General features: G+C 44.4%; 1 protein-coding gene across 1 annotated transcript in view; it reads right to left on the bottom strand.

The window, feature by feature from the left end:
* Fbxl13 (F-box and leucine rich repeat protein 13) overlaps positions 1-25,992 on the bottom strand; it is a 192,167-nt gene that overhangs the window by 32,112 nt on the left and 134,063 nt on the right. Inside the window, exons 13-17 of the mRNA XM_052173092.1 lie at positions 16,935-17,033; positions 16,278-16,395; positions 16,027-16,189; positions 14,345-14,464; positions 13,413-13,539 (exon numbers count right to left, since the gene is read on the bottom strand). Of these exons, the coding sequence (XP_052029052.1) occupies positions 13,413-13,539; positions 14,345-14,464; positions 16,027-16,189; positions 16,278-16,395; positions 16,935-17,033 (627 nt within the window). The remainder of the gene's footprint in view (positions 1-13,412; positions 13,540-14,344; positions 14,465-16,026; positions 16,190-16,277; positions 16,396-16,934; positions 17,034-25,992) is intronic.

Below are 25,992 nucleotides of genomic sequence, written 5' to 3'. Positions count from 1 at the left end.
CAGCCCAACAAAGGATAATAGATGGAAAATGCCAACACAAGGAGGAAAACTAGCCCTAGGAAAAGCAAGAAAGCAATCTTCTCTCAATAAACCCAAAAGAAGATAGTCACACAAGCATTAAAAATAAAATGAAACAACAATCACTATGCCTTAATATCTCTTAACATCAATGGACTCAATTCCCCAGTACAAAGACATAGACTAACAGAATGGATATGCAAATAGGACCCAGTACTTTGCTGCATACAAGAAACGTACCTCAGTGTCAAAGACAGACACTACCTCAGAGTAAAGGACTGGAAAAACAATTTTCCAAGTAAATGGTCCCAAGAAACAAGCTGGTATAGTCATTCTAATATAGAATAAAATCAATTTTCAACCAAAAGCTATCAAAAAAGCTAAAGATGGACATTTCAGACTCATTAAAGGAAAAACCTTCCAAGAAGAACTCTTTATTCTGAACACCTATGCATCAAATGCAAGGGTACCCACATTCATAAAAGAAACTTTACTAAAGCTCAAAGCATACATTGCACCTCACACAATAGTAATGGGAGACTTCAACAACCCATTCTCATCATGGAAACACAAACTAAATATAGACACAGTAAAACTAACAGAAGTGATGGACCAGATGGATTTAACATATCTATAGAACATTTCATCCTAAAACAAAAGAATATACCTTCTTTTCAGCACCTCATGGAACCTTCTCCAAAACTGACCATAGAGTCAGTCACAAAACAGACCTCAACTGATACAAGAAGACTGAAATAATCCCATGCATCCTATCAGATCACCATGGACTAAGGATGGTCTTCAATAACAACAAAAGCAAGAGAAAGGCCATGTACACATGGAAGATGAGCAATGCCCTACTCAATAATAACTTGGTGAAGGAAGAAATAAAAAATTAAAGATGTTTTAGAATTTAATGAAAATGAAGGCACAACATACCCAAACTTATGGGACCCCATGAAATCAATCCTAAGAAGAAACTCCTAACACTGAGTGCCTCCAAAAAGAAACTGGGGGAAGCATACACTAGCAGCTTGACAGTACACCTGAAATCTCTAGAATACGAAGAAGCCAATACACCCAAGGGGAGTAGATGGCAGGAAATCATCAAACTCAGGGCTGAAATCAACCAAATAAAAACAAAAAGAACCTTACAAAGAATCAACAAAACAAGGAGCTGGTTCTTTGAGAAAATCAACAAGAGAGATGAACCCTTAGCCAGATTAACCAGAGGGCACAGAGACAGTATCCAAATTAATAAAATCAGAAAAGAAAAGGGAGATAGAACAACAGAAACTAAGGAAATTAAAAAGAAATCATCAGATCCTAATAAAAAGCCTATACTCATCAAAACTGGAAAATCTGGATGAAATTGCCAATTTTCTAGACATATATCAAATACCTAAGTTAAATCAGGATCAGATAAACCATCTAAACAGTCCCATAACCCCTAAATAAATAGAACCCCTAAATAAATTAAAAGTTTCCCAACAAAAAAAAAAAGCCCAGGACCAGATGGGTTTAGTGTACAATTCTATCAGACCTTCAAACAAAACCTAATACTCTTCAAACTATTCCACAAAATAGAAACAATAGGAGCACTACCCAATTCATTCTATGAAGCCACAGTTACACTATGTAGTCTCCCTTGGAGATGGAACAGTTTCTGTCTAATCAGGAACTTGTCACAATTCTTTCATAGAGGACTTCATAAGAGATTTTTTTTTCTACTTCTATCATGTTTAATGTTCCAAATAGATTTTAAAAACTGGTTGAGTGCATATTACTTTTAGCTTCAGAAGATATCATGTATATTTAAGAGGCCTTTAACTATTATAAATTATTTTGGTGACTTAAAAAAATGTAAATACTGAGTTGTATATTTTAAAATAAATTTTATTAGTTTAATAAAAAAAGAAATTAAAAACAAAAAATAAATATATAGAATGGCCTGCCTGGACAGGAGTGAACCCAAGACAAGATGACCCCTGCCTGGGGCCATGGGGCCTGGGGGCAGTAGTGAGTCCAAGACAACAACCGGTCCAGACCACCAGAGTAGACCAGCCAGTCACAGTTCAGAAAGAACTAGAAAGGATGAGCTAATTCAGCAGTAAGTCTCGGAGGGTGAAACATTCTACGCCTGGGTTAGATTGTCTGGAGGCCAGAAACTTCCAGGACTAGGCCTAGGTTAGCAGATGGTGGCAGAAAACCTCCAGGATGACAATTACATCTGGAGAAGTCACTGTTACATGGGCTGGCTCTCTGAGGCTGCAGTTCTACCCAGGGTTCTCAGAGAGAATGACAGACACCCAGCCCTTCTTCTCTTTACAGTTAGTCAGTACTTCACTGGACACAGGAGACGAGGCACCCTGACTTCTGTGAGAGAAGCCACTGTTACTGGTCATGGAAGCTCCAAGGTTCCATCTTCACATACAACCCTGGCTGGAGAGAAGGATGGGGGGAGGGGGACCCCTCTCCCTGTGGAAAACCACAGCTGGCTTCTTGTTCTGTGCTTTTAGAAATTAAAGGCAAATTCATCTGTCTCTCAGTTCCCATGTTTCCTTTTGATGCTCATCTTTTCCTATATCCTGGATCCCATGGGAGTTCCCGGGTTTCCTGTCTTGGGGGTTGTGTGTCCCTGGACCTCAGGCTTTATTTGTGTGTGTTCCGTGAGGATGGGTGGTCTCCAGCAGGCGTGGCACCAGACTAAGTCATACAGCTGTACGAACTCCCACTCCAGCTCAGAGCATAGCTGAGAAGCGCTGGAATTTAAAGAAGCCCTAAGTGCCTGATTGGGAGAAGGGAAACGGTGCCAGAACCATTCAATCTCTCTCTCTGACAACACATCCTGTGCTTCCTGTGAGTTGCCTCAGAAGGCAGGGGTAGAAGGAATGTGGGAAATAATTGGCTGGTTGTTTTTGATGGAGGTAGAGGTACTGTGCAGTGGAGATGTGGAGAAAGAAAATCCTGAGCAGCTGGCCACGCTGGTCAGGCAGAAAGATGTTCTAAAGAGACAGATGTGGACCCCCCACCCCTGCCCCGGCCTTCAGACTTCAGACACAATGCACCCTATGGAGCTGGAATTTCCTTCCCCCAGGAGAAGGCTGGAACTCTTGTTGTCTACTAGAGTGGGAGCTTGTCTCCTAAACAAGAGTTTACACAGTCCAGACAACTTGGTGGAAAGTTCTACAGAAAAGACTAAGGCAGAAACAGCAATGGTGCACAGGGGAACACCCTGACCAACTTCTGAGCTCTGCGCACCTCTGACAATGGTGGCCAAACATGGCTTCTTAGGGGCTGCCAGGGTCCAGGCGGGTTCTGACCCTAACAGCTCTGGTAATAAGCCTGATCAAAAATGTCCAAAGAGGAACTCAGCTGAAACTGAAAAGACAAATAAGAATGTATTGGGTAGACAAGGAGGGGCAGCATCTCTAACAGGTGGGGCGATTGATGCCGGTAAAGGGCGGGGCGGGGCTGGGAAGACAAGAGTGTTAGTGCCTCAGGGACAGAGGTGAAAGGTGAGAGTGGCCCCCAAGAGTACAGGGCAGTTAGATGTAGTGCCAGGCCCTCCGCCCCCCCCCATTAGACTGCTTGAACTTGGGAGTTGGATCCAACCCTGAGCAAGGAGGCATCGGTAGCAAATTACTTCACCTTAGTTGTGTTTTTTATTGCTTGTCTGTCTTTGCTTTGACTGAAAACTAGCATAGCCTTGGGACTTACAATTCAGATTAACAAGGAAACTGAATGTAATTAGATTTAGATTTTTTTGCAATTCTGTTTGAAAATTACTTTCAAGGATGCTCTCAAACTTTTAAGAAGTTATCAAAGGAGGTAACAAGTCCAAAGAAGCTCTACTGTAAAGGGGCGGTAATGGACAGGACGTCAGGGACTGAACAGCTATGCTGTGAAAGGGCAGGGGTAACATATGGGACATTAGACTGTAAAGGGGCGGCGGTAATGGGCAGGACGTCAGGGACTGACAACACCTATCTAACACTCATAGAGAAATGCAGCTAGAGAACTAAGTCATTATGGACAGTGTAACCAATGCTTATTATAGAAAAATAGTCCAGAATATTAATAGGCAATTAGTTCTCTCAGGATCCACTAACTTCCTACTCAGGAACATACAGAGGAGGAAGAGGAGCATGTGGGCACAAGACTCCGCATCCCAGGCACATGTATACAGACCCCACATCCCAGGCACATGCATACAGACCCCTGCATCCCAGGTACACGCATACAGATCCCGCATTCCAGGCATAGGCATACAGACCCCCGCATCCCAGGCACAGACATACAGACCCCACATTCCAGGCACATATATACAGACCCTGAATCCCAGGCACACTTATATGGATCCCACATCCCAGGCACATGCATCCAGATCCTGCATCCCAGGCACATGTATACAGACCCCACATCCCAGGCACATGCATACAGACCCCGCATCCCAGGTACACGCATACAGATCCCGCATCCCAGGTACACGCATACAGACCCCGCATCCCAGGTACACGCATACAGATCCCGCATTCCAGGCACATGTATACAGACCCCACATCCCAGGCACATGTATACAGATTCCACATCCCAGGCACATGTATACAGACAGACCCTGCATCCCAGGCACACATATGCAGATCTCACATCCCAGGCACATGTATACAGACCCTGCATCCCAGGCATGTGTACAAATCCTGCATCCCAGGCACATATGTAAAGATCCTGAGACAGGAAATACTTTGCTTGAGGACCTAGATGGAGGCTGTGGGTCTGGAGTGAAGGGGAAAGGCAGAGAGAGGCCATGAAGATGACAGAACGGTAGGCAGAGAACTAGCCAAAAAAAAAAAATGTCTTTTTCCAGTCTCACCTTTAGCTGGGAGAGCAGTTCTGCAGACACTGACAGTGCAACTCCATTCCAGCCATGGTGTGTTCGCTGGGCTCTCCTGCCACCCAGGGCCTTTTTTCTTTAACCCCCTTCAGCACAGCTACATGGGTCTGTTCTGTGTCTCCTGGCAGGCAACTTCTCTCTCTCTCTCTCTCTCTCTCTCTCTCTCTCTCTCTCTCTCTCTCTCTCTCTCTCTCTCCCTCTCTCTCCCCCCCCCTCAGAGTCTCCCAGGGAGCTTCCCACAGCCAAGGCTCGTGCTAGTGACCACCCTCTGCCTCTCTCCTAAGCCCTTTATACAAATATTCCACATTCTTTTGGGAACCTGAAATTTTCCCCTCAAAATCTGTTGTTTCTTATTTTACCAAACTGTTTTTAAAATAGGACCTCCAGTTGGGCGCAGTGGTGCACATCTTTAATCCCAGCACTTGGGAACTCAGAGGGGCTCTGAGTTCAAGACCAGCCTGCTCTACAGATCAAGTTCCAGGACAGCCAGGGCTACATACAGAAACTCTGTCTCTAAATAAATAAATAAAATATCCTTAAATAAATCAATATAAATAAAAATAATAAAAGTTGGTGTGTTAGTCAATGTTTTATTGCTGTGAAGAGATACCATGACCACAGTAATTCTTTTAAAGAAAAACATTTAATTGAAGCTGGCTTACAGTTCAGAGGTTTAGTCCATTATTATCATAGCAAGGAGTCTGGCCCCACACAAGGAGACATGGTGCTGGAGAGATAGCTGAGAGTTCTGCATCCAGACTGGCATGCGGTGTGACGAGAAAGACACTGGGTCTGGCTTGAGCACTTGAAGCCTCAAAGCCCACCCACCCCCAGTGGCCCAGGCATCTTCCCTTGCAAATGTTCATTGCAGTGGGTCAATGGTCTGGTTCTGTGACAGTGTCCCTGTTAGATGCTCACTGGGACTCCTCCTGGTCACTGCCCTGTGTCGTTGGAGATCCTGCAGCGTTGAAACTGTAGGACCAGCATGGGGGCCATCCTTATTCAAACCACCACATTGGATGGACTTGAATCCATCCAATTTCTTATTTATTTGAAATTCTAAAAGTAGTTTTATGTGTATGATTCTTTTGCCTGCATAGGTGCTAGGAATTAAAACTGGGGTCTCTGGAAGAGCAGAAATGTTCTTAAGCACTGACCTGTGTTTGCAGCCACAATAGCTAGATTTAAATATTATGATTTCCCTACCCCACCCCCAGGTCTTCATTTTCTATAACCAGCCAGTCACCAGCATCTTTCAGTTTGTTCTACTAAACCTTCTTCAGAGTCCTTTCCATACACTTCCGACCTGGTTCACAGCCTCCCTTCCCTTCCCTTCCCTTTCATTCCCAACACACTTACTGTTTCCCCTGTCCTCCTCATCACCCACTGAGGCGGTTTGACTGAGACTGGCTGCCACAGGCTCATATATTTGAATCAAGTTTCACAAGGAAGTGAAACTGAAAGGATTAGGAGGTGTGGCCGTGTTGGGGGAAGTGTGCCATTGGGGCTGGCTTTCAAAATCTATGCCAGTCCCCCCACTCTCCCCACCCCAGCCCCATACACACTTTCCCACAGATTAAAATTGTAGCTCTCAGCTGCTGCTCCTGTGCCTGCCTGTGTGCTACAGTGCTACACACACACACAAACACACACACACACACACACACACACCATAATGGACTAAATCTCTGAAACTACAATCCAGTGCCAACTAAATGTTATCCTCTGTAAGTGTTACTGTGGTCATGGTGTCTCTTCACAGTGACAGAACAGTGACTAAGACACTGTGCTTCCAGCCCCCCAAGGATCCACTTAGCATGGGGGCCTATGACTGCGCCAGGTGCTACCTTGTCACTGGTTCAAGTTTGTATGACTGAGCACAATGGTAGGCGTCCTTCAACATTCCTCGCACAGTATGTTCCAGCAAGACCCCGCTGCGTGGGAGTCCCGAGAACAAGCACGCACTTCTTTGTGTCTGTGCTGAGTAGGGCAAATTAGGAAGTCATTGTACCCATCTGCCACACCATGTTAAAATATCCCACGCCTTCTCTTTCAACCAAAGCTGCAGAGAACGGGTCTCACTCTTGCTAGAAACCACACGGTCAAACACTTATTTCTTCAACATGTATGTATAAGTGCCTACTGTTCCTCGGGGTACAGGAAACAGCAATAGATGAAACCAATTGCCAGTCCTCAGAGATCCCGCAGTCTAGTGAGGGGACTCCAGCAGATTGCCATTGCTTATAGACAGATTACCTATATAGAAAGCATTCACAATCTAGGACTCCTCATGGAAGTCTTACAATTTGTGCAAATGAAAGACTCTTCATAAACCGCTGTCTAAGCATCTGTCTGGAACACTGTTCTGACTCATTTTTTCCTTTAAACAACACATATGGCAGTGACTAAGGCAGCCGGAGCCATGGTTTGAATGGCCCCAATTATGGATCCTGTGGTCTTTAGGAAATCATAGCTCTTTTAACTAATAGAAAGCCTTTTTATACATGGAGATAAGTCAGATCCAAGTAACCCAAGTGAAATTAACAATGTCATTTAGTTAGATGTTTACAAAGTTATAGAAGATTAAAGATGTGAAAAGACACCTGGCCCCTGCCTGCCCCAAACCCAGCATCCCTCTGTATTCTCCTGATGATCAAGCCATAGCCAGTGTGCCACCACCCCAATGGCCTTGAACTGGCTGCCTCTGACTGCTCACATGCCATCCCCTCTGCTTAGAAATTAAGGTGTTCCCAAACCCTCTGAGCCACCGAAGGCTTGTCTTCCCTGGTCTCCCACACCCTTTGAGCCTTGCAACATGACATCATAGGAATCAGAGTGTTAGGAAGAAGCACCGGGGCTGTTACCTATCCTCGTGTTCCCAGCAGCAGACACCAAAGTCAGAACAAATACTTGTTAACTGAGTAGTAGAGAAATTCTAACTGAAAACTTACTCAGGAGAACTTAAAATGGACATATTACTAGAGAGCAAACTTTACCCAAAGGCACAACTGGTCACATTTCATCTCTAGCAAGTATCTGTAACATTCCAAAATTTAAATTCAGAGTGGTAAGTCTGCTGTCAAATTTACACTCATCAGACCTGCAGTCCGGGCCGTGTTTGGCTGCCCTGGCTGTGGGCAGGGTTGACTCCCCTTCGATGGAATAAGGTTAACTTGACTGCTGTTGGACCAATGTCCTTGTCAATGACTTGCCTTTTAGATGAGGGAGGAAAAAAACTTTACAAGATTTTCATCCGTTTCGTGTTATTTAGTGTTATTTTCAGATTGGACATCTCTACTGCTCTCAAATAATAGTCTTTCTTCAGGGGAAAATATAACTAAGGAGAACAGCACTGGAAGCCACAATCCTAAGTTCTCCACTTGCTCTCGGGGGTAAAATCTTAACACATGGTCTTTGGAAATGACAACTGAGTTGCCCCTAAATGCTAGAAAGCCCCACTGAGTCACAGAGTTTTGCCCTCACCCAGCAGATCGCCCCTGGCACATCGGGCTTGTGATAACTGCAGTGGCAGAATTAGATGTCCCATGTTTTGTTATGCGTCTGATCCTCGCCCCCTTGTTACCCTGAGGCCCTGCAGACCACAGCTGGGCAGATACTCTGGAGCCAAGGAGAGGTTTAATACAAAGCAACACGGAGAGGTGTGGAATGTAGGATTTTAAGATTTAAATACCGGGCTCTGAAAGACTGAGGGAGTAACATTTGTTAGGACTGTGGAATGTTTTTCCATCCCGAGGTTAGGGAACTAGCTCATGGCAAGAAGAGAGGGTACTAGAACTAAGACGAACAAAGAGGAGGGAAGGGAAAGGAGAGAGCAAAGAAAAGTAAAAGGAGAGAGGAGGGAGGGGAGGGGAGGAAAGAGGAGGGAGGGAAGGGGAGGGGAGGGCAAGGGAAGGAAGGGAAAAGAGCACAGGGAAGGAGAGGGGAAGGGGAGACAGGTGAGAGAAGGGAAGGGGAAGGAGGGGAGGGGTGAGGAGGGGAGGGGAGGAGAGAGGAAGGGAGAGGAGGAGAGAGGAAGGGAGGGGAGGGGAGAGGAGGGGAGGAGAGAGGAAGGGAGGGGAGGGGAAGGGAGGGAAGGGGAGAGGAGGGGAGGGGAAAGAGCACAGAGAAGGGGAGGGGGAGGGGAGACAGGTGAGAGGAAGGGAGAAGAAGGGAGGGAAGGGGAGAGGAGGGAAGAGGAGGAGAGAGGAAGGGAAGGGGAGGAGAGAGGGGAAGGGGAGGGGAGGAGAGAGGAAGGGAGGGAAGGGGAGGGGAGGGAAGAGGAGGAGAGAGGAAGGGAAGGGGGAGGAGAGAGGGGAAGGGAGGGGAGGAGAGAGGAAGGGAGGGGAGGGGAGGAGAGAGGAAGGGAAGGGGAGGAGAGAGGAAGGGAGGGGAGGAGAGAGGAAGGGAGGGAAGGGGAGGGGAGAGAGAGAAAAAAGGGAGGGGAGGGGAAAAAGCAAGGGCAAGGGAGGAGAGAGGGCAGGTAAGGGGAGGGCAGGTGAGGTAAGGGGAGGGCAGGTGAGGGCGGGGGAGGGCAAGGGAGGGGAGGGCAGGACAGGACAAGACAGGAAGCAAGAGCCAGAAAGGAGCAAAAGAATGTGGTGCTGAGGGATTCTGCATCACATGGGCTGTCCAGACCATCTCAGATTGGGTCAGCTAGAGAGGAAGACCGTGTCCAGACAGGTCTAAGAAACACAGCCAGGAGGATGTGGAGAAAGAGGAACATTCCTCCACTGCTAGTGGAATTGCAAGCTGGTACAACCACTCTGGAAATCAGTCTGGCCTCAGAAAACTGGGCTTATCACTTCCGGTGGACCCTACTATACCACTCTTGGGCATATACCCAGAGGATTCCCTAGCATGCAATAAGGATACATGCTCCACTATGTTCATAGCAGCCCTATTTGTAGTAGCCAGAAGCTGGAAAGAACCCAGATGTCCCTCAACAGAGGAATGGATATAAAAAAATGTGGTATATATACACAATGGAGAACTATTCAGCAATTAGAAACAATGAATTCATGAAATTCTTAGGCAAATGGATGGAGCTGGAGAACATCATACTAAGTGAGGTAACCCAGTATCAAAAGATCAATCACGGTATGCACTCATTGATAAGTGGATATTAACCTAGAAACTTGGAATACCCAAGACATAATCCACACATCAAATGATGTCCAAGAAGAAGGAAGGAGTTGGCCCCTGGTTCTGGAAAGGATCAGTGCAGCAGTATAGGGGAATTCCAGAACAGGGAAGTAGGAAGGGGTGGATGGGGGAACAGGGGGAGGGAAGAGGGCTTATGGAACTTATGGGAGTGGGGAGTTAGGAAAGGGGAAATCATTTGAAATGTAAATAAAAAAATATCGAATTAAAAAAAAAAGAAACACAGCAAGTCCACTTTTCCTTGTAGAGTTGATAAAAGTAAAAAGTCATCAGAGTTTCTCTGTGTTCGTTGTTTTTCTGTTAAGTTCCAAGGGAAAAACCAAACAACGATTAAGTATTCAAAACTAAGGAAATTGGGCTGGAGAGAAGGTGAAGTGGTTACCACAGCTCTGTCAGGGAATCTGGGTTCAATTCCCACACAGCAACTCACAAACAGTCCTCGGGGATCTGGCTGACACTCTGTCTTCTAACTTTTTGGGAGTACCAGGCATCCACATGGTGCACAGACATACATGCAGAAGAAACATCCATATATAAAAATAAAACGTTGGGGGAAAAAAAAAACTGAGGAAAGTTAGTTAGTGGAGAACCGGACGCTCCGATGGCAGAGACACTGAGAAGCTGCGTGGGTGGATGCCATGAGACGCTGGCAGCAGAAGAAACTGTCCCTCACTGTCCCTCACTGTCCCCGCGTTGGGACGGGGAAGAAAGGAAGCTATTGGAGCTGAGTGGTCAAGGTAACCTGGGGAATTGAGAGTGTAGCAGGGCTGGCTGTTCAGAAGGAATTAGAACATGTAGGAAGTGCAGGAGATAGCAACTCAGAGGAGGAAACCCCGCCCTCCCTTAAGGGACTCGCCCACCACTCGCTCTCCCCTCTGCCCCCCCACCCTCACCCCACCCCCATGCCTCACCAAGAACATCAAGCTCAATTTGGACTCTAGCTTACTCGAGGTCAGCCACTCTGCAGCAAAGCAAGAAGAGACTGAGCATGTGTCTAAGGGCAAACACATGCGGGGTGGGGGTAGTGGGGGGGGGCAGAATGTCTGCAGGGGTTATCTGGGACAGTGGCTCTGAGACAGTCTCGCAGGGTCACCATACACTAGCAGGATCCAGAGGAGCCCTGAGAAGTGGCTTTGGAGCCGGAATGAAGGAGATCGTCAGAGATCTACCTAGACTTGAAAGGTAGCATCAGTTTTCTGAGGAACCGCCAGACTGATTTCCAGAGTGGTTGTACCATCTTGCAATCCCACCAGCAGTGGAGGAGTGTTCCTCTTTCTCCACATCCTTGCCAACACCTGCTGTCTCCTGAGTTTTTGACCTTAACCATTCTGACTGGTGTGAGGTGAAATCTCAGGGTTGTTTTGATTTGCATTTCCCTAATGACTAATGAAGTTGAGCATTTCTTAAGGTGCCTCTCGGCCATCCGAATTTCTTCAGGTGAAAATTCTTTGTTTAGATCTGTACCCCATTTTTTAATAGGGTTATTTGGTTCCCTGGGGTCTAACTTTTTGAGTGCTTTGTATATATTGGATATTAGCCCTCTATCAGATGTAGGGTTGGTGAACATCCTTTCCCAATTTAATGGTTGCCATTTTGTCCTTTTAACAGTATCCTTTGCCTTACAGAAACTTTGTAATTTTATGAGGTCCCATTTGTCAATTCTTGATCTTAGAGCATAAGCTATTGGTGATCTGTTCAGGACTCTCCCCCCCCCCCCCATGTCCTCTAGGGTCTTCCCCAGTTTTTTTCTATTAGTTTCAGTGTGTCTGGTTTTACATGGCTTCCAGAGGACCCTGCTATACCTCTCCTGGGCATATACCCAAAGGATTCCCTGGCATGCAATAAGGACACATGCTCCACTATGTTCATAGCAGCCTTATTTATAATAGCCAGAAGCTGGAAAGAACCCAGATGCCCCTCAAAGGAGGAATGGATACAGAAAATGTGGTATATTTACACAATGGAATACTACTCAGCAATTAGAAAGAATGAATTCACAAAATTTTTAGGCAAATGGTTTGATCTGGAAAATATCATCCTAAGTGAGGTAACCCAATCACAAAAGAATACACATGGAATGCAATCTCTGATAAGTGGATATTAATTAGCCCAGAAGCACTGAATACCCAAGGCACAAATCGCATAACAAATGACTCCCATGAAGAAGTATGAGAAGGTCCTGATCCTGGAAAGGATTGATCTAGCATTGGAGGGGAATATAAAGACAGGGAAAAAAAGGTGGGAGGTCACTGGAGAATGGATGGAGAGAAGAAGGTTTATGGGACATATGGGGAGGGGGGATCCGGGAAAGGGGAAATCATTTGGAATGTAAACAAAGAATATAGAAAATAAAAATATGAAAAAAAAAAAAAGAAAGAAAGGTAGCATCAGATGGCCTTAAGACGTCAATTCCTGCATGCTCAGAAGATGCCACTGAGAAGCCCAAACACTAACTGCACCACAGGGAACTGACTACATATAATGGCTGGGCAGCCCTACTTGCATATGACACTCCAAAGAGCAGAAGAGACCATTTGACCAAAGGAAGGCTGGATCTAGGTGCACTCAGAAGCAAAGAAAAAAAAAAAAACAGGGCAGGGCAGTGAATCGAGGGCGTGCCCTTTGTCTGAACTAGCTGACTGCTAGTGAGGGTGGGGGAAGACACAGCAGGAAGCAGATCATCTTCATGGATGCTCTGGGCCTAGAGTGGTGTGTAGGTTCCAGGGCTTGCTTCCAAAGGCAGGGCTTCTCAGGGAAGGTCTCAGACAGGGGTCCTTTGTCTTTGGTCTTTGAATAGGGATTTAGCAAGCAGCTGGGGGAGGATCACAGTCCTTCCGAAACACGCCCACCTCTCAGCACCTTCCTCCACCAGATGAGAAAATGAGGCAGCGCTGGGGCAGCAGAGCCCGCTTGGTCTTTGAAGAGTAGCATCTCATCGACTGCTTTTGAAAAAACTTGAACTTCAATCTCAAAGCACTCACATAGTTTATAGAGTGTGAAATTCTCAGAAAAACATATATCTGCTGTTTAAAGTATATCATTGCTACACAGACCAAATGTCTATGATAAAACAAATTTCAGACTATCTTGTAATACTTAGATCTGTCATACCTTTCTCCAAAATACCAGACCTTGCTATATTTTTTTGTAAGACAAAGAAACATGACAATTTACAAATAACAGCATTTCTCACTATTCTGGGGACAATATTTTAAATTTTCCATTTGTAATGTAATAACTTAAGACTTAAGAAAAATGTCATTCCATTTTCTTGCAAACCAGAAAATGACGTTACAAAACATAAATAAATAAATCATCGAACTGTTTTTTGTTTGTTTACCTCATTTGAGATGAGTGTTCCAGAAAGATCTATTGATATCAAGGATAACATGCCTGCAATGTATTCAATTGCCAAGTCAGTCAGATGTTCGCAATTTCGTAAATTCAAGTAGTGTAAATTAGGGCAGCTAAAAGGAAAGTGGAAAGTGGAAAGGATTAACCTCTGTGATCTCACACACAGCTCTGCCTTCTTCATGAAAAGCTCCGGGGAGAGGAGATGGAGGAACACGGGATTCGCCTTTTCTCAACCTAATGAAAACTCACTGAGCTCTTTGCTTCCTTGATACAGGATCTCAGTCTATACCTTAGGCTGGCCCCGGAACTCACTATGTAGTTCTAGGGTGACCTGGAACTCATGGAAGTCCTCCTGCCCCTGAAGTGCTGGGATTAGAGGTGCGAGCCACCACAGCTGGCTAGTATTTTGATGTTATTAAATTGGAGGGAAGGAAGGACAGTGAAAGTGTAAGGCTTTCTGTGATTCGGGGCCCGCATGGTGATTTCTAACAATGCAAAGCATTTCTCACAGTCGCCCTGGGAACACCTGAAAAATGGCCACCAGAAGTGCAGGGCTTCAGCCCACACTGAGGCTCTCCCAATGAGCCGGAGCTGAGTTCAGCTCGAGATTAAATCAATCACCCAAAATAGCCCTCAGGAACACCTCGGGTAAGGGACGGTATCCCCGAGAAGCCCAGAGAAGTCATGCATATCCACATATCCATATCTCCATTTCAGAATTTGAGCTCAGCATCTCTGATGGGGTAGGAAGTTAGTTCAGTCTAAGGACTTCAAGCTCAGAGCTACTCCAGCTTCTGGGCATGCCTAATGTGCTGGAGAGGGTGTGGACTCTTGGCTTTGAGACCTATCACCGATCACTCCTATTAGCAAGTGTTAACTTAACAGCTAATGTTCTAGGGTAGACATCCTTTTCCCTACCGCTCTGACAGTCTGATGACAGAGACATCGCCCAGCAGTGAGCAGTTAGTCAAATTGAGCTCTCTTAGCTTCATGCTCGCAGGACCATCAAAAAAATGCTTCAGGCCAATATCACCAATCCTGTAGGAAAGAATGAGAGAGGATTGGCACATATAGCCGCATACTCAAACATACAGGCTGGTGGTAACATCCGCTTCTACACCAAATATACTCCAAGGTAGAAAATGTACACATGCTGCTATTTAGTCAAAATTTATAAACAAATTTGATCGCATAGCTCTTAATATAATAGAAAATGGGATAGATGATAGTAATGGGAGGGATATTCACAAGATGTTATTAGTATCCATTTGTTTAATTAGGTAGCATGTTTATTAACAACAGGGACTGACTTTTTTCCCAGCTTAAACTGGACTGTTAGCTTACCTGCCATTCTGATAGGCTCCCCAGGGACCTAGCAATGGCTTGTGTCATCACCATCTGCCTGCCACTGTCAGGTCCTACAGAGTTCCCTTCCTCCCTTCCCCTCCTCCCCTCCTCCCCTCCTTCTCCCTCCCTCCCCCTTCTCTGCCTCCCCTCCCCCCCATTTCCCAACTCCCCCACTCTCTCTATTCCCATATGATCTTGACCAGCCTCTCTCTCCTTCTTTCTGTCCTTCTCCAGACCCTCATTCCCTTCTCTTCCCCCAAACAAAACCCCTTTATATCAGGTCTGTCCCATGGCATGGGCCCGCCAGGTACCCCCTCCTCACCTGCCACATTATATTTCATAACACTAAGGTTAAGACATCCCTGATAGGACCTTCGAAAAGCCTAGTGCCAGATTTTAGAACAGGGAAGCAAGACTCAGTCAAGCTCCTGGATGGATTTCCACTGCATTCAAGGTCCCTCTGTAGTCCAGCTCACACTGAGCTACATTAGAGAGCACCTCTCTGAAATTCTTAGGCAAATGGATGGAGCTAGAGAACATCATACTAAGTGAGGTAATCCAGACTCAAAAGGTGAATCATAGTATGCACTCACTAATAAGTGGTTATTAACCTAGAAAACTGGAATACCCAAAACATAATCCACACATCAAATGAGATACAAGAAGAAAGGAGGAGTGGCCCCTGGTTCTGGAAAGACTCAGTGAAACAGTATTTGGCAAAACCAGAACGGGGAAGTGGGAAGGGGTGGGAGGGAGGACAGGGGAAGAGAAGGGACTATCGGGGAGTGGGGGGGCTAGAAAAGGGGAAATCATCTGAAATGTAAATAAATTATATCGAATAAAAAAAAAACAGTGTAAGTTGCTGTTCCCCTAACAACAATCATATATGTCCATTCAAACATATTTGCAGTATATACATTATGAGGAATGGGCGGAGCCAGCTGAACTGGTTTAGGGAACATGTGCAATTGTGTTTTCAAGTGAACTTTTAGGGAAAATCCTGTTTACTGTCTTGAACCTATGTATAGTTGGGCATGTACATGATTAAACGCAAATGCATTGTGGGGAAGGACATGGACAGAAGCAAAATGATTAGGTAACTTAATCCATCAATCAAAATAGAAAACTTAGTGTAATGTTTGGTTTCCCATCTTTCATGATCCCCTCCTTAACTTTATGGAGAGAGCCTGGTGCATCCTAGATAATCAACATTTTTTGAATACCGAGTTGACACACCCTAGATGTCTTCTTACCTCACGCAGTTTGTCAAATTCAACACTGTCAATTGCTTCAAAACTGAAAGGGATTTGAGGCTGCTGTCTGTCAGCCCCTTGCAGTCCACCATGTAAATGTGACTGATACCTGGATAGTGCCTGTCGACTGACTTAAAGCACGCATCAGTAATCCTTTTGTTTCCTGTTGGAGGAGATACAAGTACTATATTTAAATATCAAGGAAATAAAATTTTAAAATAAGGATAAATTGAGTTTCTAGCATCACAGACCTTCAAATCGAATCTTTTTGAGGTCACAGGAGGAAAGGGCTTTGAAAGCACAGTCAGAGATGTGTGGCGAACCAATTAAAATCACCGATGAGATACGGGGACACTTCTCAACCAAAACCTGCAGAAGAGGAAAAAAAGGAGACAGGATTGCTGGAGGAGTCAGATGCCAAGGGGATAGTGTCATCCCCCTGCAATATTTTTGGAAAAACAAACATGCTGACTATTGCATTTTCCCAATTTTAAAGTAAATACGACTGTTTTCATATTTGATGAAATCAATATGCTCATGTTTCAATAATGAAGAGAAATTAAAATGAAATCATGTTTGGAGAGCATGGGCAAACATGAGGAAATGGAATGCCAAGACAGCCAGCACTCTGACTGTGGGCGTCAGATGCAAGCCAGTCAGAGCTGGGGCAAGCGAGGTCCTAGTTAGTTGGGAGAATTACCACGGTGCTTTGGTTTTATCTTCATGAAGTACTGAAGCATTGAAATGTTTTTTTAAAGATACATGCATGTGTGTATGTGTAAATATTTAAATTATTTCCTAGCTATTAATCAATTCAAAGAAGAAATCAATTCACATTTTTCAATAGTTCAGGCTATTAGAATGTGTGCTCATATAAATGAGGGTGAAGGCTCTTTCCTGCTACCTACTTTCACACAGTTGTCTGTCAGAGTTGGCATGTCGTTGATGGTCAGGTGCATGATTCCCGTGCAGCTGTTGGCAATGTTCCTGAAGCCTTGGACTGAGATCTGAAATCACAGAGGAGAAAATCCATGGGAGAGGTAGTTAGCAGCTTGCTTGTGATCACTAGATCACAGATGTGTGAACTTTTCGCATGTTTTAAAATTAAAACCGTGGGCTAAAAGTTCTTGCTGTCAAGCCAAACATCCCAGGGTCAAAACCCAGAGCTCACATGACAGAAGCTAGAACTGAATCCAGCATTTAATACAAATGTAACTACACAATGTTCAGCCTTTCATACCCAGCTGTTGTATTCTGAACTCAGCAAGACCCATGTGACTTGTCCACTGCACTGCATTCGCGTGAGCACACACATCAAATAAACAAATGTAATTTTTAAACAAGTAAAATTGAATTAAAACCATAAAATAGGGCTGATGTGACAGGAAGAATCCAGTCCTGAATGTTTTTGTCACTAATTCATGTTCTAATGAAGTAAAGCTCACATAATATAGACAATGTTTTAGAGTCAGGCACTTGATTGCCACAAACCCCTCCCCTTGGTCCTTGGCATCACTAACCTGTTTTCTGCCTCATTGAGCCAAAGAATAACTATATGATAAATTACCTTAAAATACTTAGTTCTTTAAAATGGGGAACACTTGGTACTCAGCTGTATTTGTAAGAAACCGAGGACATGGGGGGGGGGCGGCAAATGGATGCCTGTGACACGCCATTTCCACAGCAGGGTGTCACAGAAAATGGGAGTCACATCTACAACAGACTTCTTCCAAGACCTTCAGAGACCTCGTCCAGGGGACTCCCAGGGTTCTGTCACCGAACCTCACCTACTGGTAGAGGACTAGCAAACAACTACAGAACTGAAAGTCACATCCTCAAAACAACCAGAGCTCATTTCAAACATCACTTCTTCAGGAAGAGCCTGGACCCTTAACTTCTCAACCTCTAGCAGACCACCTCCCATGGCATTAGGTAAATAGATAATCAACAAGTATGATTATATGACCAGACATGCAAATGTTTGAACACATTCAGAGACTCCTTTGATACATGCCCCTAATCAGCAAATGTTGACAACATTGAATACAGGGACTAAATACACAGAGTTACTGCTAAGCTGTGACTCTGGATGTGAGTATATTGGGATAATCTAAGTAAGGGTTCTCACAGAGCTAGGGGTAGCCTTGGACTTACTTTATAGATGATGATTTTGATCTTTTGATCCTGTAACATCCTGGGTGCTGGGATTACATCTATATCCACCATGCCCAGTTTATATGCTGCTGGGGACTGAGCCTGGAACTTTGTTGAGCTAGGTTAAGCACAAATTCAAGCACTCTACATCCTCAGGAATAGAATCTAGAAATAGAATATTCTAAGATCTGAAAAATATATGTATCTTGGGTCAAGAATTCTTCTTAAACAAAATTATCCTAAGAAAAGAGAATTGCATGCTGGAATTTCTGTACATACAAGGATATAGTTGTGTAGGACATTGGAGGAAATGTGTTGTTGGGTTATCTTGCCATCATGTGAATATCAGAGTGTTTTTATACAAACTAAAATAGCTACAACTTTGATGGACAATATAATATTGTAAGATTACCATCTTTTATGCAGTCCCCTGCTGACCAAAGCACGTGGCTGAATTTATTACTGATTATATAACAGTGAAGAACTGATATGAAACTAAGATGTTAGTAATTACAATGGATTAACTAAAATGGTAACTCACAGAATATTAATATAAAGAATACATTGGAAAAATAACTAAGATGATGGAATAGTTCAAAAGGCTGGTTGCATAAAACTTTCCTTTTGAGAATATTGTCCATGGGTGTGGTGGCTTGAATAGGTTTGGCCTCCATAGACTCATGTGTTTGAGTGCTTGGCCACAGGGAGTGGTACTATTAGAAGGTGTGGCCTTGTTGGAGGAAGTGTGTCATTGTGGAGGCGGGCTTTGAGGTTATATATGCTCAAGCTCCACCCAGTGTAGAACATAATCCCCTTCTGCTGCCTGCGGATCAAGGTGTAGCACTCTCAGCTCCTCCAGCAACTTATCTGCCTGCAGAATGCTATGCTTCTCACCACAATGACAATGAACCTCTGAAACTGTAAGCCAGCCCCAATGAAATGTTTGCTTTTATAAGAGTTGCCATGGTCATGATGTCTCTTTACAGGTTTGGAAACCCTAACTAAGACATCAGGGAAGCAGTTTCTGTGTGCTGCCTGTGTGGAGCTTGTCAGAAGTATAGATCTACTTAGAACTGAAGCTGAACAAATTCCAAAATCTGCAGGTCACTCTCAAGTGCATTGTTGTTAGAGAGGTGTGTAGTGTGAAAATGTATTAGGGTTCTTCAGAGAAGCTAGATGCCTATCTAAATTGCCGAAGAGAAAGATTGACTTTAAGAAATCATGCCTGGTGTGGTGGCACATGCCTTTAGTCCCAGCACTCAGGAGGCAGAAGCTCTGGGAGCTTGAACTCTCTGGGAGTTCAAGGCCAGCCTGTTCTACATAGTTCTATGAAAGCCGGGCGCTGTGTATATAAAGTGATCCAGGTTTTTTTTGTTGGTTTTTATTGTTGTTGTTGTTTGTTTGTTTGTTTGTTTGTTTGTTTGTTCTAAGTAAAAGAAATCAGATCTCTGGATACTAAGGGCTGGCTAGTCTGAAATCTATAAACCAAAGACAGAAAGGTGAAATTCCAGGAAGAGTAGATATTGTGATTTTGAATAAAAAATCAAGAAAGGCCCCCATGTTGTGGTCTTCAGGCAGAATTCCATTTGCTAGGGCAAAGTCCTGTCTTCCTCTTGAGGCTCTTTAAGGTCCAAGGCTCACCCATGTCCAGAAAGGCAGCCCATGTGTAAAGTGAAGCAGTGTAAATGCTAGGGAGGGGTTCTGTCTTCCAATGCCTCAAACGCAGTAAGAAGCTTTAGGAGGTGGGAGTGCTAGTCTTGGCTCTGGTAGTGTAAGACCCCCCAAAACCGAGGGTGCCCCAGTGCCCCACGCCTCGGAAGGCAACATCCAAATCACTCTCGAGAAACAGTCTCGATGCAATAGCATGAGGATTTCTTTATTCCAGAATTCTGGGTTCCACAGCCGTACACCTCGCAGGGCTAGAGGACTGTGGACCACGAGTGCCAAATTGCGACCGCTTTTATAAGTTTACAACAAAGCCTGCGAATCACAAACCAATTATTCCTTAGCATCGAGAGCCCACGTAGTGCGAGCCAATCTATTTGTACCACTCCATAGTTTTTAGGCCAATCAGTTTAAATTATCGGAGCTCGCACTCTGTGGTCCAATTAGTTTCCTATTTTCTTGGAGGTCTATAGCTGCGTGAACTCCTGGATGTGGGTAATGGTGTAAGCAGTTTACAGAAGCAAGATAAGCAAATAATTAGCTCATTTCCAGTTACCTTACAGGCCAGTATCACCTATTCAAGGCCTTTTTGCCTAGCTCTGAACAACGGTCGGGCTCTGGAATGTGACCTTTTATCTAGTTTCTAACAAGAACACAAAGAGTGGGCTCTGAAATAGGAAGTGTTTGGGGCTCCATAGAAGGCTGGAGTTAGAGCTTCTTTGGAGCAAGAGCATTTTAAACTTCTGACTTCTTGGGGTCATTAGAGTTAGGCTGTGTTTTCTAACCTTTCATCAGCAAGAATCAGCTTAGTAGATAAAAAGGGAGGGAGAGCCATAAGAAATGAGGAGACATTCTGCATTGTTGCCGTGGATTCCTGAGGGAATTTTTCATGACTTCTTCCAGAAGAAAAAAAAAGTCCAGGGAGATGAATGAACATGTGAGGAAGATGATTGGGGTCAGCGAGGCTGGGCTCCCTGGCCCCACCCCTCCCTCACACAACAGCAGCTATAGAAGTGCGTGGCACACATAGCGCCCGGTCAGGGTTTGGACACAAGAACTAGAGGGGGATTGGCCTTGAGATTCTCCACAGCGCAGTCCTCACAGGCAAATACAGAAAAGGCATGGTGGTGGGTGGTGGTGTTGAGAGATGGATTTCTTACCCAGTCAGTCCCTCAGCTGTCTCTGGCTCTGAGCAGTGTCTGGTCCTGGCTGGGTGAACCAGAGGAATAAGTGAATGAAAGTCCCTCAGACGGTCAACGCCTGGTCCAGAGCCCACCTCTTCCTTCCGTTAACCCCATAGGCGACAACTGCCTTCTGACTTCACTCCCTCTATCTCAGATCCCGGCACTGTTATCTCAAGAAATGGCTTCTATAGAGCAAATAAACAACCTTCCTTCCTCTTGTCTTGAAAACACATTCACAGCAAGATTTCCTGAAAAGGAAGGAAAGGTGATTTATCCAGCAGCCCAGCTGGGGGACTCCTTCCACTACAGCCAAAAGCTTGGAGCTTCTGACCCAAGGATTAGTCTCTGGAGAGTGGGGAGGAACCTCTGGGTCTGGAGAGAAGGTCTCAGCTTTGTGCTGGCACCAGGCCCTTAGTTCTTCACCAAGTTTATATTATGATATCCAAAGAGATGTTTGGCTAATGTTTTATGGCTCAAATATTTGTGCCAGAATCTTTTAGGCCAAGCCATTATTAGTTGCTTTCTCTTTGCTGAAATAATGGGGTATAAATCTGAAACTGGAATATTTTTCCTTAAAATAAGGAGAAAATGGACACTATTTTATCACGTTCAAATCTGAGGTGTCCTCAAGATTGGCGACTGTGTTTTGCGTTTAGCCACTGGAGATCTGATCTCTGCCTCCTTAGGAGGTGTGGTGGCCCTCCTTTGCTGCTTAGGAAATTGGGGGAGATGGCCTCACCCTTGTGCTCAGAGCTTGTGTCCTAACAGTCAGTCATGGCTGTTGACAGGGAGGAGATTCTTCCCAGCTGCTAATGGAGCAGACCATATACACAACAAGACAGTGTTGTGCATGGAGAAAGAGTAGCCTGTGACCCATGCAAACGAAGGCTGGGGTGCAGTGTACCATGGAAACAATCCCATCTTTTTCCCACTCCAAGATGGAGAAGGCGGGGTATGGTTGGGTAAAGGCAGCACTGACCATACCGATGACGACCTGGGACCGAGGGCCACGGTCCACTCCATTTCTATAACTGTATCTCTGCATCAGTCTGCTGAGTAACAACACAATGGTAAGTGTGCAAGGACAGACCCTCTGTGACAGGCGTATCCAGTCTGAGTGGCTGTGGTCCACATTTGCAGCTGTTCCTCTCAGTCTAGCAGCACTGTGGCCAATGACTCCTAAGTAATGTAATGACTTCGGTCAGACCCATACATCCTGCACAGCCTCTTGGTGACCTTGAAGGAACATTGCTTAGCTAGAATAAATTATTAGAGAGGAAGGCAGAGATTTTCCCCCTAGACATGGTGGAACATTTTCCTTCACTGCATTGAACTGAAGCCACAACTCCCACTCTACCCTCTGGGGTACTTGCCCAAACACATTTGTAATCCCCTCTGAGGAACACAGACCGGGTCTTAGCGACAAACATGTCCCATGCAATGCAACACAGGCCTGATACAGAGTATGGCCCAGCAAAAGGGTTTTAATAGAGCAATTGGGGGCTGAATAAATTGTGGATCCAATCTAGATTATGACAAGGAGTGTCAACCTGGCTAGTTAAAAGACTGCCATATTTATCAAAACAGTTGGATGACAAGCTATATCTTAAAAATAGCTTTACTTTTCCGATGTAAGTGAAGAAGTAGAACACAGTGGAGGGAAGCCTGCAGATGCCAGGAGGGCGGGCATACATGCCAATTCTGCATTTGCTCTACAGTGACTCAGAGCTGCCATCAGCCAGAGAGCGGCTGGCCCATCCTGATCTTGTGTCACTGTTGTTGAGCACACAGGTTCTTGTTGTTCTCCTCCGTTGATCAAGCTAACTATAGCTCCCACTGTGTTATGTGGAGAACCCTCCCCTTAATGACTGACAGGGTCAAAGCACGGTATTTCCTTCTTACAGCACGGTGATGCTCAGAGATTCTTGGCTTATCAACACGTATCAAGCTACATGGTAGCTTGTAGTGAGAGCTTAAGCCTCCTGTTTTCTTCTTGCCCAAAGACCAAAACAGTTTCGGAATAGCTTGTGGAACTCTGTGTGGGAGTCACTTCCCATGGTAAGGAATGGATGAGAAACAACAGTTAAGTTTGGTGTCCAATTGTGTGAAATTGCTTCAAACTTCTTTTTTTTTCCAGAAATGGGAAACAAGATCTGAGTCCCCTGAGACTTGTTATTTATCATCTGATCGAAGAATTGCTGCCAGATGTTTCATTTTTACTAATCTAATTTACCATCCTTTACATATTTGCCTGAAAGAACCTTAAACAGTAGATGTTAAAAGTTTATATTTCTTTTTTTTTCATGTATTTGTTTATTATATGTAAGTACACTGTAGCTGTCTTCAGACACACCAGAAGACAGCATCGGGTCTCATTACAGATGGTTGTGAGCCACTATGAGGTTGCTGGGATTTGAACTCAGGACCTCTGGAAGAGCAGTCAGTCCTCTTAACCGCTGAGCCATCTCTCCAGCCCCAAAAGTCTATATTTCTTCTCTTTCCTTTCTTTTTCACTATGGCCAAGACAGTTCTATGAAACAAGGAACTCTATGACCACCATTCAAATGTTACACGTCTGATTGAGAGGATAAGTGAAAAGGTTTTTACAATCCTGTTTTTTTTTTTTTTTTCAGTACAGTGGGGCTGTAGATCTGGAAGGACCTAAGAGCTGAGCATGACAAGCAATGGCACTGTGGTTTTCCTGTCTTTCCTTCTTGAAGCCAGTTCTCCCTACCACAGGACACTTCAGCCCTCATGGGTATTCCTTTTCAAATCCCAAATGCAACCTTTAAAATAATTTTAACCCAAACATCACTTTGAGTTTTATTCATGATAGGCTAGTGCCTGATCTCCAGTATCACATGGACCAAGGGTCTCATCTACACATCTCCTGTGTGATCTTAGCATCAGTTTCAGTGCTGTGCAGAGCTGGCTCATACCACGTAGGAAAACAAGGTAAAATTGATTGTTTTTTAAAATTAGTATTTTGTTTGTTTGTTTTGTTGGTGGCGATGTTTTTATTTTTGTTGTTGTTGTTTGTTTGTTTTTTTGTTTTATTTTGTCTTATTTTTTTGAGACAGGGCTTCTCTGTGTAGCAGAGCCCTGGCTGTTCTGGACTGGCATTATAGACAAGGGTGGCCTCTAACTCACAGAAATCCCACTCCGTCTGCCTCCTGAGTACTGGAACTAAAGGTGCATGCTACCGTGCACAGTTGAAAAATGGTTGGTAAGTCTTACATTTTCAGTACTCCCACAAGCTATGAAACACAAGTATTTAAAACATATTAAATTTACAATTGTAAAGTATATTAAATATACTCAAACTCATCACTCCTTGCGGTTTTTTGCTAGATATTGCCATTGTCTATTATTATAAGAATATTTGTGTCTTTCACGAGGACAGTATCATATAATGGTGAGCTGTGGCATCTCTCTTTCCAGCTCCCTTCCCAATACTGGCACTGACAACTGAAACCAGGCTACTGTGAGAATATTTACACCACAGAATTCTGCAAATATGAACAACATAGTGTTCCCCATCTGTGATGATTTGAATGAGAATGGTCCTGTTGGCGCATATGTTTGAAGACTTGGTCCTCAATTGCAGAAACTATTTGAGAAAGAATGAGAGGTGTGGTCTTGTCCCACAATGTGTCGTAGGGGAAGGGCTTTGAGGTTTCAAAACATTTGAACAGTTCCCAGTGTTTCCTCTCCTTACCTCCTGCTTATGGATCAAAATATAAGTTCTTACCTGTTCGTATAGTGGTCCCTTTGTTTGGCCATCATGGATTCTAACTCTCTGAAACCATAAACTCAATTAAACATTTTCTTTTATAAATTGCCTTGGTCATGGTGTTTTATCACAGCAGTACAAAAGTAACTACTACAAAAACTGGATGCTTTAAGAAGAATTTGATGATCCACTGGGGAGGTTCCTAGAAGGCAGTACTGTACTGAGGACAGTGTGGACTATTCCATACTAGTCCCTTATGGACTAGACCTAGCCCATAATGTTAAAGAGGAAACAATACCAGCAACCAGGCTTGGTATTTTGCCAAAAAAATGTGACTACTCTCTGCCCTTGTCCTAAGAATTTGTCTGAGGCTAAATAGAAAAGAAATGGGTTAATTTCTTTGGTGTAAGAGATTTTAAGCTTAATATTAACTCTGTAGTATCATTATAAATAACCATTCCTATAAAGGTCTACAATGCATAAGAGCAAGTACAACAACAAGTACTGCAAAATATATAATTTGAAAACAAACATAGCACCAGGAAATATTATGTTGGAGTCAAGGCTTATGCTAAAAGAGATGATGAGATGGAGGGGAGCCCTGGCCCAAACTGGAATAAAAGGAAGGCACCTCACTGCTGTCTGGTGCACAGAAAGGAGGTAGGGATGGGGGAAAGGGAGGGTGAGGAAGGTCAGGGGAGCGGAGAAGAGAGGAGAGGAGAGGAAAGGAGGGGAGGGGCGGGGAGGGGAGAGACAGAGACTAGCCAAAGGAAATTCGTTCAAGGCCTTGCTTTGCTGAGGCAACACCCACTACATCTGGTTGGTGTGTCTATCCCTGGACATGCCCACAAGGCATCCTCTCACCTCTACCTCAAGCCTCAGGAGTAAAGAAAGCCTTCCATAATTTCTATCTGTCTGAAACGCTGGAGTTTCTGAGAACTGAAGTGACTATGTTTTTAGCTTTCATGCACCCCACAAAGATTTAACAGTGTTAGAACTCTGGATAAACCATTACTGAGCCTCTTTGGGAAACTTCTGGGATATTGTCTCTATATTTGTTGATCTGTGTGATGTAACTGAAATATGATTTTAAAGATGCTTTCATTTTTAGTATTTCACCATCTCTAAGATCCTCTCTGACTGTGGATTTGTAGACAGGTCAGACTTAGCCCTCACCAAGAAGAAAGACTTCTTTTAGCAGCAGACTGAATGTCCAGGCCCCCTGAGCCT

This window comes from Apodemus sylvaticus, chromosome 2 (assembly GCF_947179515.1).
Source record: "Apodemus sylvaticus chromosome 2, mApoSyl1.1, whole genome shotgun sequence".
NCBI classification, from domain to species: Eukaryota; Metazoa; Chordata; class Mammalia; order Rodentia; family Muridae; genus Apodemus; species Apodemus sylvaticus.
Note: the sequence above shows the minus strand (reverse complement) of the source record. Positions and strands in the feature narration are given on the sequence as shown.